Source organism: Puma concolor, chromosome D3, assembly GCF_028749965.1.
Source record: "Puma concolor isolate L17-30 chromosome D3, mPumCon1.1.hap2, whole genome shotgun sequence".
NCBI lineage: Eukaryota > Metazoa > Chordata > Mammalia > Carnivora > Felidae > Puma > Puma concolor.
Window position 1 is genome coordinate 7,082,374 of NC_141678.1, and position 13,111 is coordinate 7,095,484.

The 13,111-nt window shown below is 45.1% G+C and overlaps 1 protein-coding gene across 1 annotated transcript; it reads left to right on the top strand.

Moving 5' to 3' along the window:
* Nucleotides 1-3,610: 3,610 nt before the first annotated feature.
* Nucleotides 3,611-4,982, top strand: HCAR2 (hydroxycarboxylic acid receptor 2). Its single transcript, XM_025933452.2, has one exon. The coding sequence runs from the start codon at nucleotides 3,743-3,745 to the stop codon at nucleotides 4,832-4,834; it is 1,092 nt and encodes a 363-aa protein (XP_025789237.1). The 5' UTR covers nucleotides 3,611-3,742; the 3' UTR covers nucleotides 4,835-4,982.
* Nucleotides 4,983-13,111: the final 8,129 nt, after the last annotated feature.

A 13,111-nucleotide genomic window follows, 5' to 3' on the forward strand; every position in this document is an offset into this window, starting at 1 on the left:
ACTGAGGCACCCAGGTGCCCAGGAGTTTTATGGTTTCAGGTCATACATTCAAGTCTTTAATCCGTTTTAAGTTAATTTTTGTGTGTTTCATTCTTTTGATGTGGCTGTCCAGTCTTCCCAACACCATTTATTGAAGAGGTTGTCCTTTCCCCATTATATATTCTTGGCTCCTTTGTCATAAATAAACTGACTGTATTTTCATGGGTTTATTTCTGGGCTCTCTATTCTATTCCACTGATTTATGTGTCTGTTTTTATGCCAATACCATACAGTTTTGATTACTCTAGCTTTGTTATATAGTTTGAAATCAGGAGTGAAAACACTCTAGCTTTGTTCTTTTTCTCAAGATTGTTTTGGGCCTCCTGGGTGGCTTAGTCAGTCAAGCATCTGACTTTTGATCTCAGCTCAGGTCATTATTTCACAGTTTGTGGGTTCAAGCCCTGAACTGGGCTCAGTGCTGACAGCGTGGAACCTGCTTGAGATTCTCTCCTTCTCCCTCTGTGCCCCTTCCTCACTCTCTCTCTCTCAAAATAAATAAATAAACTTAAAAAAAAAGAAAAGATTGCTGAGGAGCCTGGATGGCTCAGTCAGTTAAGCATCCGACTCTTGGTTTCGCCTTAGGTCACGATCTCATGGTTTCGTGGGTTTGAGCCTCGCATCAGGCTCTGCCTGTGCTGGCAGTGCAGAGTCCACTTGGGATTCTCTTTGTCTCTGCCCCTCCCTGAACTTGCACTGTCTTTGTCTCTCTCAAAATAAATAAATAAAAACTTTTTAAGAAACATCGTTTTGGCTATTTGGGGCCTTTTGTGGTTCGATACACATTTTGGAATTATCTGTTCTATTTTTGCAAAAAATGCTATTGGCATTTTGATAGGGATGGCATTAAATTGGTAGATCTCCTTGGGGGGTATAGACATTTTAACAATATTAATTCTTGCAATCCATGAACATGCAATATATCTTTCCATTTATTTGAGTCTTTGTCGATGTCTTTCATCAACGTCTTAGTTTTTGGTGTATAGGTATTTCACCTTCTTGGTTAAATTTATCCTAGGGTATTTTATTCTTTTTGAGTATGATTGTAAATAGGATTGTTTTCTTAACTTCTCTTTCGGATAGTTCGTTATTAGTGTAGCCAACATCATCTTCATCATTATCATCATCATCAAGTCCTCTGGTTCCTATGGGAATCTAATATTAGAGCATCCTGACTCTAATTTACTGTGAAGAGTCCACAGATCCCTTTTATTGAAACTAGGTATGCATCTAAAGAAGCGAATTTCCGGGGCGCCTGTGTGGCGCAGTCGGTTAAGCGTCCGACTTCAGCCAGGTCACGATCTCGCGGTCTGTGAGTTCGAGCCCCGCGTCGGGCTCTGGGCTGATGGCTCAGAGCCTGGAGCCTGTTTCCGATTCTGTGTCTCCCTCTCTCTCTGCCCCTCCCCCGTTCATGGTCTGTCTCTCTCTGTCCCAAAAATAAATAAACGTTGAAAAAAAAATTAAAAAAAAAAAAAAGAAGCGAATTTCCTATTTTTTAATGATTATTTATTTTTTTGAGAGAGAAAGAAAGATCATGAGCAGGGGAGGGGCAGAGAGAGAAGGAGACGCAGAATCTGAAGCAGGCTCCAGGCTCTGAGCTGTCAGCACAGAGCCCGACACGAGGTTCAAACCCATGAACCTCGAGATCATGACTTGAGCTGAAGTCGGACACTCAAGTGACTGAGCCACCCAGGCGCCCCGTGTATTTCCTATTTTTTTTTTTTTTTAATTTTTTTTTTAACGTTTATTTATTTTTTCGGGACAGAGAGAGACAGAGCATGAACGGGGGAGGGGCAGAGAGAGAGGGAGACACAGAATCGGAAACAGGCTCCAGGCTCCGAGCCATCAGCCCAGAGCCCGACGCGGGGCTCGAACTCCCGGACCGCGGGATCGTGACCTGGCTGAAGTCGGACGCTTAACCGACTGCGCCACCCAGGCGCCCCCCCTATTTTTAACTCAAAGTAGAAGAAGCACAGTTTGGAACCTCTTGCACAGCAAGAATCATAACTAAAATATTAAAGGGTAGAAAGTTTTTTTAAAAAGGGTAGAAATGTTCTGTGGGGCTTCACTCAATTAGACTAAAAAGCAAAGAAATGATGTGTGAAATAGTGACCCGCTATGAGGCAGGGTTCAAAGTCCTCGTAGGTCCCATTGCTGTACATTTAATTTTCCAAAAATGGAGGCTTTTCAAATATCATGCACTTAGTAGGGGGAGGCTGTGGGTGTGTAGGGACAGAGAGACACAGGAACCCTCTGTACCTTCTGCTCAATTTTGCTGTGAATCCAAAACTCTAAAAAATAACTTACTGATTTTTAAAAATCATGTACTTAAAAATAAATCACTTATTCAAGCACAGAAGCCTATCAAAATCCAACACAAACAAAAACCCCAGCTTTATTGTAACATATCGCTGGCAATCCAAACTAGGTTCAAGTTTTCAAACATCTTATGAAATTGTATGCTGTTCTCAAGTATCTTTCCCCTCCGCCCCCCTTCACTTCCCAACTAGAGATTAACTGCAAAGTTCTGGTGTGGAAAAGCAATCCGTGTTTCTGCAGAGAAGGTGGCAGGGAAACATGAAAAGCAACACATCTGTCTTTGTAAAATAGATAATTACTGTCTTCTTGGTATTTCCAAAGAAATTATATGCATGCTACTGTTTTCTTTTCTTTTTTCTTTTCTTTTTCTTTCTTTTCTTTTCTTCTCTTTCCTTTCCTTTTTCTTTTCTTTCTTTTCTTTTTTCTTTTCTTCTCTTTCCTTTCTTTTCTTTTCTCTTCTTTTTTACTTTATTTATTTTGAGAGACAGAGAGACACACATGGAGCAGGGGAGCAGGGGAGGGGCAGAGAGAGCATCCCAAGCAGGCTCTGAGCACAGAGCCTGATGTGGGGCTTGAACCCACGAGTCATGAGATCATCACCTGAACCAAAATCAAGAGTTGACCCTTAACCGACTGAGCCACCCAGGCACCCCAGCATGATACTGTTTCTTAAATCATATACATGCTAAAGCTTCATACTCATTCTTTTTTTTTAATGTTTATTTTTGAGAGAGAGAGACAGAGCACAAGTCAGAGAGAGAGGGAAACACAGAATCTGAAGCAGGCTCCAGGCTCTGAGCTATCAGCACAGAGCCTGAAACAGGGCTCGAACTCACAAACTGAGAGATCATCACCTGAGCCAAAGTTGGACGCCCAACCGACTGAGCCACCCAGGCACCCCCATACTCATTCTTAATGTTTCTGGAAAACCATGCTGCTTAGCACAGGAAATTATTATTGCCATTGTTGTTTTGTTCATTATGTAAGCCAACAAGCTGCCAGTGATTTAATTCTCTAATGTTAAGTACTCAGTATGTAGGCACACAGCCTTCCAAAGGGATGCCTTCCACGTTTCAGTAATTCACAAATGGCAGTTGGCTTGCCTAAACTTATCCTTTACATTTAGGAAGCTGTGGGTTCCTGTCTGCCCAGGGGATTTTTATTACTTGTTTATGCAAACAGCAGATTGCATAAGAGCCTTGCTGGCTTTTTTTTTTTTTTTTTTAAACGATTTCGTAGCTTCCTGGTAACCATTCAGTCATCTATTTCAACACCCTGACATGACATAAAGGCGGGAGCTGAACCTCACATTCGCCACTCAGACACACACCTCTTTCCTTGGGCATTCGCTAGGTGAGGCGCTCCCTAGGACTGACTCGCTCCACTCATGAACCTGCACCAGCAGCAGAATCATTTTCTGGAAATAGACAAGAAGAACTGCTGTGTGTTCCGGGATGACTTCATTGCCAATGTGCTGCCACCAGTGCTGGGGCTGGAGTTTGTGTTCGGGCTCCTGGGCAATGGCCTTGCCCTGTGGATTTTCTGCTTCCACCTCAAGTCCTGGAAATCCAGCCGGATTTTCCTGTTCAACTTGGCCGTGGCCGACTTTCTCCTGATCATCTGCCTGCCATTCTTGACGGACAACTACGTGAGGAAGTGGGACTGGAAGTTTGGGGACATCCCTTGCAGGCTGATGCTCTTTATGCTGGCCATGAACCGCCAGGGCAGCATCATCTTCCTCACCGTGGTGGCCGTGGACAGGTATTTCCGGGTGGTCCATCCCCACCACGCACTGAACAAGATCTCCAATCGGACGGCGGCCATCATCTCCTGCCTCTTGTGGGGTGTCACCATCGGCCTGACGGGTCACCTCCTGCACAAAAAGATGTTGATCAGGAATCGAGATGCGAATTTGTGCAGCAGCTTTAGCATCTGCCATACCTTCAGGTGGCACGATGCCATGTTCCTCCTGGAGTTCATCCTGCCCCTGGGCATCATCCTGTTCTGCTCGGCCAGAATCATCTGCAGCCTGCGCCAGCGGCAAATGGACAGACACGCCAAGATCAAGAGGGCCATCAACTTCATCATGGTGGTGGCCATTGTCTTCATCATCTGCTTCCTGCCCAGCGTGGCTGTGCGCATACGCATTTTCTGGCTCTTGCACACCACGGGTACGAAGAACTGTGATGTCTATCGCTCGGTTGACCTGGCGTTTTTCATCACCCTCAGCTTCACCTACATGAACAGCATGCTGGACCCTTTGGTGTACTACTTCTCCAGCCCATCTTTTCCCAACTTCTTCTCCACCCTGATCAACCGCTGCCTGCGGAAGAAGACACCACAAGGGCCAGATAACAACCAGAGCACAAGCATGGAGCTCACGGGGGATCTGAGTACAACCAGGAGTGTTCCAGACACTTTAATGGCCAACCCCAGTGAGCCGTGGAACCCATCTTATCCAGCCCCAGCTTCTCGCTAAATAATCGAGCCAAGAAGAGAGATTGTTACCAAGAACCAAGGTCTCTGGAGAAACGGTTTGGCTGGGTGCACAGAGTACCATTGTTAGACCCGGCCTGTGGTTTCCTGGAACTTCCAGATTCAGAGAATCAGACTTAGAGAAGTGGTGTGGCAGAGTGGGCTGCCTGGTTGCAGAACGTCAGCAGAGGAATCTTGGGGGGAACAGAGAGTAAAGCCTCTGAAACTTCTGCTCAATCTCTGACACTCACAGGACCGAAGACGGCAAAACTGTCCTCACCTGCTGAGTAGAGTTGGAGCCACAGAGACGCCCATCAGCACCTGTGATTCACTGACCTCTTTCCCTCCCTTGCCTGAGATGTGGATGGTTCTCAGCTCCTGGGGAGGGAGTGGGTATCCAGCCTGTTGGTGGACTCCAGCTGAGACAAGCAGAGCTAAGCGACTGGAGGGAAGTTATTGCCCCGGAAGGGAGGCCAGGCGTCATTAACCGAGCCAGTAGGTCACTTACATTCCATGGATTCATCTCTCAGCCAAGCTTTAGCAGAAAAGCACTAGGCAAAGAGACTCACAGCTTTGGTTAATATCTGAGTTTCCAGTAGTGGGAAGAGAGGGATTAGCCAGGGAGGGACGGAGCAAAACAGTCTTACTAAGAAAAAGGAAAGGCGTGTGTGTTGCGACCTTGGGCTAATCCGTTCCTTTCTTGTTGACACTAATTTGAAGGCTGAGCAGTTGGAGACTTTGGAGAAGATAGCCGCTTCCCACCTCTGTTTGCTTTTGTCATTAAAAGGGAGACGCTGTGCAGCAATCCGAGGGAGAAGGTGCCTCCTGGTTCCTTTGCTCGTGTTTCTATCCTTATGGGAAATCTACCATGTCAATAAACTTGGATGTGAGACACACTGTCTGGTGTTGCATGTGTCTGGATGATGGTTCACAGAAACGGACTTCTTACTTAAGCAGAGACTTTTATGGGCTGTCAACTGTGTCCTAGTAGAAGAATACTGAATACTGTAAAGTAAGAAAAGGATGTGGACGCTGAACTGCACCAAGAGACAGTTAAGTGAAAATTACACCTGCATTAGGACAAGGACGAGAAAGGGCTGGGAATAAATAAAAAACCATTTAATTGGGAAGGGAGGTGCAGACAGGGTTGCAAGAGCACTGCGCATTTTACTTAGAGTTTGGTGACTATTGATGTTACTATTTGTGTGTTAAAAAAAAGGAATCGGGGACTCCCGGGTGGCTCAGCTGGTTAAGCGTCTGACTTGGTTTCTGCTCCGGTCACCATTTCCCAGTTCGAGATAGAGCCCCGCAGTCGGCTCTGTGCTGACTCAGAGCCTGCTTGGGATTTTCTGTCTCTCCCTCTGTCTCTGCCCCTGCCCTGCTCTCACGTACTCTCTCTCTCTCTCTCAAGATAAATAAATAAACTTTAAAATAAATAAATAATAAAGCATGGTGGTTAAACAAAATGATGTGTTGGAAAAAACAAAAGGAATGGGGACAGACTGGGGTGCTTGCACAGGAGGGGGAAGAAAGAATTTCCTATGGAATTATTGTAGTTCCCAGTTCTGGATGGAAAGGAGACGTACCGGTTTGAGCCCGCGATCCGTCCAAGTTTCTGTTACGCTTTCATTCCCAGCTTGTCACTCCTTGATTCTTTAGCAAGATGAGGCTTGCTTTGACATCCTGACTCAGAAACAGATAAGAAAGGTAGATACTCAGACTCCTAGCCATAGTTGAATGGCAGTAAATGAATAGACATAGTAGACGTTCTCATGGTGAAGTGTTTTTTTTTTTTAATTTTTTTTTTTCAACGTTTATTTATTTTTGGGACAGAGAGAGACAGAGCACGAACGGGGGAGGGGCAGAGAGAGAGGGAGACACAGCATCCCAAGCAGGCTCCAGGCTCCCACCTGTCAGCACAGAGCCCGACATGGGGCTCGAACCCACGAACCGGGAGATCATGACCTGAGCCCGAAGTCGGACGCTCAACCGACTGAGCCACCCGGGCACCCCTCACCATTCTTATTTTAAATTTTTTTTTTTTTAACATTTTTTAAATTTATTTTTGAGACAGAGAGAGACAGAGCATGAACGGGGGAGGGGCAGAGAGAGAGGGAGACACAGAATCGGAAACAGGCTCCAGGCTCTGAGCCATCAGCCCAGAGCCTGACGCGGGGCTCGAACTCATGGACCGCGAGATCGCGACCTGGCTGAAGTCGGACGCCCAACCGACTGCGCCACCCAGGCGCCCCTGGTGAAGTGTTTTGAGAGCACTTTGCTTGCCCGGTTCTCCAGTCCATTCCTAGAAGTAGAAAGTTAAAGCAGAAATCACCTTCCTATAAAGAAGAAGTGTTGGCAGACATGAACTCAGAGGGAGGGAGTAGTTCCCCGGCCTCAATCGCGTGAGTCAGCAGGGAGCCCGGCTGTGAAACTCTGACCTGTTTAGAATTAACTCACATTCGTTTCATTTGTTCATGAGTTCCATCAGCTTTTTTTTTTTTTTTTTAAATAGGCTCCACGCCCAGTGTGGGGCTTGAACTCACGACCCTGAGATTAAGAGCTGCCTGCTTTACTGCCTGAGCCAGCCAGGCACCCCTCCATCAGCTCTCAGGTATCAGCACCAACTATGTGCCCAATGCTGTGCTGGGCGGTTGGTGGAAATAGTACAAGGGACAAGGTACCCAAGACCTTGTTCTTACAGGACTCACCTTCGGGGTGGGGAGACAACAGAAAAGTAAAACAGTGACTGGAAAAGGAATTGGGGACAGTTGGGAGTATTATGAAGACAGCAAAGCAGGGTGACGGGCTTAAAAGGGAGGGGTCTGGGATGACCAGGAAGGTCTCTATGAAGAAGCGACCTTGACCTGAGCCATAAATGACAAGGCAGAGCAGAAATCGGCAAAATGTGCAAAACTCTGGGGGAAGGACATTCTAGCCAGCGGTGACGGTAACCACAAAGGCCCCGACGTGAGACTCAGTTGGTGTGTGTGAATGTACTTGTGTCCTGGGGCCACCATAGCAAAGTACCAATCTGGGAGTTTAAAACAACAAAAATGTGGGGCGCCTGGGTGGCTCAGCTGGTTAAGTGTCCAACTCTTGGTTTTGGCTCAGGTCATGATCTCAAGGTTCATGAGTTCGAGCCCTGTGTCAGGATCTCTGCTGTCAGTGCAGAGCCCACTTTGCATCCTCTGTCCCCTTCTCTCTCTGCCCCTCCCCTGCTCACACATGTGCTCTCTCTCTCTCTCTCTCTCTCAAAAAAGAAATAAACATTAAAAAAAAAAAAATAGTCAGACGCTTAACCTACTGAGCCACCAAGCCATCCCTAGAACTGAACTTTTGATGAAACTCTTTGACGGTTGAGGCTGGGCTGTTTGTATTACCGGCTAAGCTCCTGAAAAGGAAATTCCTTTTTTTTCCTCATTGTAGTGGGATGATGCCTTATTATAATTGTGTAACTCAGGGGCCTCATAAATGCAAGTAACTGAATCACACTTCAAATTAGCTTAAGTAAAAAATGAAAAATAAAAAGAGAGGAAAGATGCTAGCATATCTCACAGAAACTGAGAGAGAGAGAGAGAGTTAAACCAGGGTTGGGCAGCTCCAGGAGACCAGCTCACTGCCCTTCGCCCCAACTCTTAGCCATGAACTTGACTCAACCCCTCCATACCTCTGTCTCTCCAGTCAGATTCTCACATGAGAGAATTTGACTGGTCCCAAACCATTCTCTATAAAAGAGTCATGAAAACAAGTCACAGAGCAGCTGTGCAAAGGGTATTTTATTTTATCTATTTTTTAAAGTTTATTTATTTATTTTGAGAGAGAGCGAGAGAGCAAGAGTGAGCATGAGCAGAGGAGGGGCAGAGAGGGAGAATCCCAAGCAGGCTCTGTCAGTGCAGAGCCTGATGTGGGGCTCGAACTCACAAACCGTGAGATCATGACTTGAGCTGAAATCAGGAGTTGGTCGCTTAACCTACTGAGCCACCCAGACGCTCCCACAAAGGGTATTTTAAAATTACTGTTTGGGTAAAGACATGCTCTCTGCCAGGTGTTCCTCATATAACATTCCAGATCACCTTCCATGTCACTCATGCATAGCACGTTTGGACTTTAGGTGGATCTCAATTCTCTTGCTGCCCAAATATCTGCCATGTTTTAAGATGGTGGTCCCAGAGAATGGAGAAGCAATCAGTCAACCTTTGGAAGCAACACAATTCACACACCCATCTCCGTTCAGATGGGGACCTCCAGATGTGAGTTCTAGAGCTCCTGAGAAGACCTTCCTGGAGAATTAAATTCTTCATTATTTTATGTATTGCTTCATAAACTTGGGGCTTAGAAATACTCTTTGGCCAGGGAACACCTGGCCACGACGCTGTGTTCACGAGGTTCTGTGTCTTCTGCGGCAATGTTGTCATTCTCCTGGAGCTCAAATTTAAGATTTGGCCACCTTGACTCTTCAGAGAGAAGGGGTTTGCGTGTGGCATCACAAACGTCAGGGCTGACCTATCGTCCACAATCCCACGGCCCGGGCAAATGAAAAGCAAGCACTTCTAGGCTCTTGGCAAATATTGATAAACTCAGTGTTCGGGCCGCACCCACAGAGGGATTTACGGCCATCAACAGGAATCGGGGTACATGACTTTCGAAAATGAGAGAAAATGAATCGACCCACTGATGTCATCAGGTTGAAAAACTGGGTTTCTCTCCAGAATGCTTACAAAATATCCTTTCTCTTGATTATGATAGTTCAGTAGGAAAATGGTATTAATGATCTGCTGTTTCTTCTTTTTTTTTTTTTTTTTTTTTTTTAAGTTAAAAGTAATCTCCACACCCAGGGAACCTGGGTGGCTCAGTCGGTTAAGCACCTGACTCTTGATTTCAGCTCAGGTCATGATCTCCTCGTTTGTGAGTTTGAGCCCCACATCAGGCTCTTTGCTGTCAGCACAGAGCCTGCTTCAGATACTCTCTCTCCCTCTCTCTCCGCCTCCCCCACTTGCAGGCACTCTCTGTCTCTCAAAAATAAATGAAAACATTAAAAAGAGAAGAGTCTTAAAAAATATATAACCTCGGGGCGCCTGGGTGGCTTGGTCGGTTAAGCGTCCGACTTCAGCCAGGTCACGATCTCGCGGTCCGGGAGTTCAAGCCCCGCGTCAGGCTCTGGGCTGATGGTTTAGAGCCTGGAGCCTGTTTCCGATTCTGTGTCTCCCTCTCTCTCTGCCCCTCCCCCGTTCATGCTCTGTCTCTCTCTGTCCCAAAAATAAATAAACGTTGAAAAAAAAAATTTTTTTTTTTTTTTAATATATAACCTCTACATCTAACATGAGGCTCGAACTCACAACCCTGAGATCAAGAGTCTCATGGTCTGCTGACTGAGCCAGCCAGGCACCCCTGCTTTTGGTTTTCATAAATATGCAACATGAGACAGAGACAGACTCACAATCAGAGACACTACTTTCTTCATCATCATCATTTAATGTCTACCAAGTATCATAGCTAAGATTTGCTCTCTGCTACCTGTCAGACACTGAGCTAAGTGTTTTATACAGGCGATCTCACCTTATCCTCTCAATAACTTCATAGGGGAGGGGCTATTTCCATTTCACAGATAAGAGAAATGAGGCCCAGAGAGTTTGAGTAATTAGTTTTCCTGAGGCAAAAACTGATGAAAAAGGGAGGGACCAGGGGATCAAAGGCAAGCAGTCTGACTCCAGAGTCTTTGCCTTTAAAGTTCTGAAAAAATGCAAAGTGAGAGATGAGCAACCTCAATGAAAAAGGTAGGCAAATACTTTGATCCATTTGGGCTCAACGTTCTCCGCACTTTCCAGGCTGCCCAACAATTTAGGCCCCCAGGCACCTCCGAAGCTAACTGGTGATGGACCCCTTTCGTCTTTCTTTGTAAGAGTGAAAAACAGGAGACAACCGTGTCCACTAGTAACAGAATGGATACATAGTGACACAGGCTCCCAATGGAACACTATATAGCAGTGAAAAAAGGAACCAAAGCTAATTGTGTCAATAGGACCAAATCTTGAGCATGGTATCTAGAGCAAAAAGCAAGTTGTCAAAAGATATATTCCATATGATCACATTTATGTAAATGTTTAAAACATGCTAAACAATATAACATGGCTTTCAGAAGCATCACTATATAATAAAACAAAAATTGCAGCTGAGAAGGAAGCACAGTAACTACAGGATAGAGATCGCTTTGCGGAGGGAGGGAGATGGCATGGAAGGGAGGCCTCAACTATATCTGTAATGCTTTACTTCATTTCTTTTTTAAAGTAGACTTTATGCCCAATGCGGGACTTGAACTCATGACCCCGAGACCAAGACCTGAGCTGAGATCAAGAGTCAGACACCTAACAGACTGGTGCCACCCAGGTGACCTGCTTTTACTTCATTTTAAAAGAAAGATCCGCAGGGGCGCCTGGGTGACTGAGTCAGTTAAGCATCCAACTTCGGCTCAGGTCATGATCTCGCAGGTCATGAGATTGAGCCCCGGGTCAGGCTCTGTGCTGACAGCATGGAGCTTGCTTAGGATTCTCTGTCTCCCCCCGCCCTCTGCCCCTCCCCCACTTGTATGCACTCTTCTCTCTCTCTCTCTCTTTCTCTCTCTCAAAAAGAAATACATAAACTTAAAAACAAAAGATCTGAGGCGCCTGGGTGGTTCAGTTTGTTAAGCATCTAACTCTTGATCTCAGCTCAGGTCATGATCTTGAGGTTCTTGGTTGGACCCCTGCATCGGGCTCTGTGCTGATGGAGCAGAGCCTGCTTGGGATTCTGTCTCTCCTTCTCTCTGCCCCTCCCCTGCTTGTGCTCTCTCTCTCTCAAAATAAATAAATAAACTAAAAAAAAAAAAAAAAGGATCTGCAAATGTCCCTCAGTGAGTAAATGGTTAAACAAAGTGTGGTACATCCATGCCGTGGAATGTTACTTAGCAATAAAAAGAACAGACTATTGGTGCATCAATTTGGACGGCTCTCAAGGACATTATGCTGAGGAGGAAAAAAAAAGGGCCAATCTTAAAAAGTTGCATACTGTACAACTCATTTCTGCGACCTTCTTGAAATGATTATATTATAAAGAAGAATGTAGATCAGTGGTTGCAAGGAGTTAGGGAAGGGGGGGACAGGCATGGTATATAGCATGAGGATGTTTGTTTCGGGTGAGAACCATTTTTTTTTTTTTAAGTTTACCTATTTTGAGAGACAGAGAGCATGGGGGAAGGAGAGAGAGAGAATCCCAAGCAATCCTGATGCGGGGCTAGATCTCACAAATGGTGAGATCACGACCTGAGCCCAAATCAAGAGTAGGATGCTTAAGTGACTAAGCCACCCAGGTGCCCCGAGTGAGGACCATTTGTATCTTGACTGTGATGGTGGAGATACAGAGTCTATGTATATAATGAAATGTCGTAGAATTACAACAAAGACGTAAAAGAAGAAGCAGAGGGAAAGGGAGGAAGGAAGGGAAAGGAAAGGAGGAAGAAAAAGAAAGAATATGTGGAAAAATTGGTGAAATCCGAATGATGTCTGTAGACTAGTTAATTCTACCAGGCAAATATCAATTTTCTGATGTTGATAATCTAGTACAGTTATGGAAGGTGTCATCGTTGAGGGAAGCTGAGTGATGGGAGGGTGGGACCTCATTGTACTATTTTTGTAAATTTGTGGGTCTATAATTCAAAAAAAATGTTAAAAAATAAAAAGGTTCTGAAGTAACTATAACCAACTGTTAACATTTGTTAAATCTCAGCAGTAGGAATCTGAGTGTTTTATGAATTTTTATTCTTTATGAGCATTTAGGGTGTATGTACACCCCCTCCCCCCCACACACACACACATGCGTGTTCATGGGTTGCCTGGAAGGACTTTGGGGCTGACATTACCACCCATTCTGTTGATGAGGCCTCATTTGTCTGATTCAGCTTAACCTCCACCTTCTTTTTCCTTCCTGCCACCCAAATGCCAACAGATGCCCTTTATATATTTTTTTAACTTTATTTTTTATTTTTTAAAAATTTTACATCCAAATTAGTTAGTATATAGTGAAGCAATGATTTCAGTAGGTTCCTTAATGCCCCTTCCCCATTTAGCCCATCCCCCCTCCCACAACCCCTCCAGCCACCCTCAGTTTGTTTTCCATATTTATGAGTCTCTTTTGTTTTGTCCCCCTCCCTGTTTTTATATTATTTTTGTTTCCCTTCCCTTATGTTCATCTGTTTTGTCTCTTAAAGTCCTCATATGAGTGAAGTCATATGATTTTTGTCTTTCTCTGA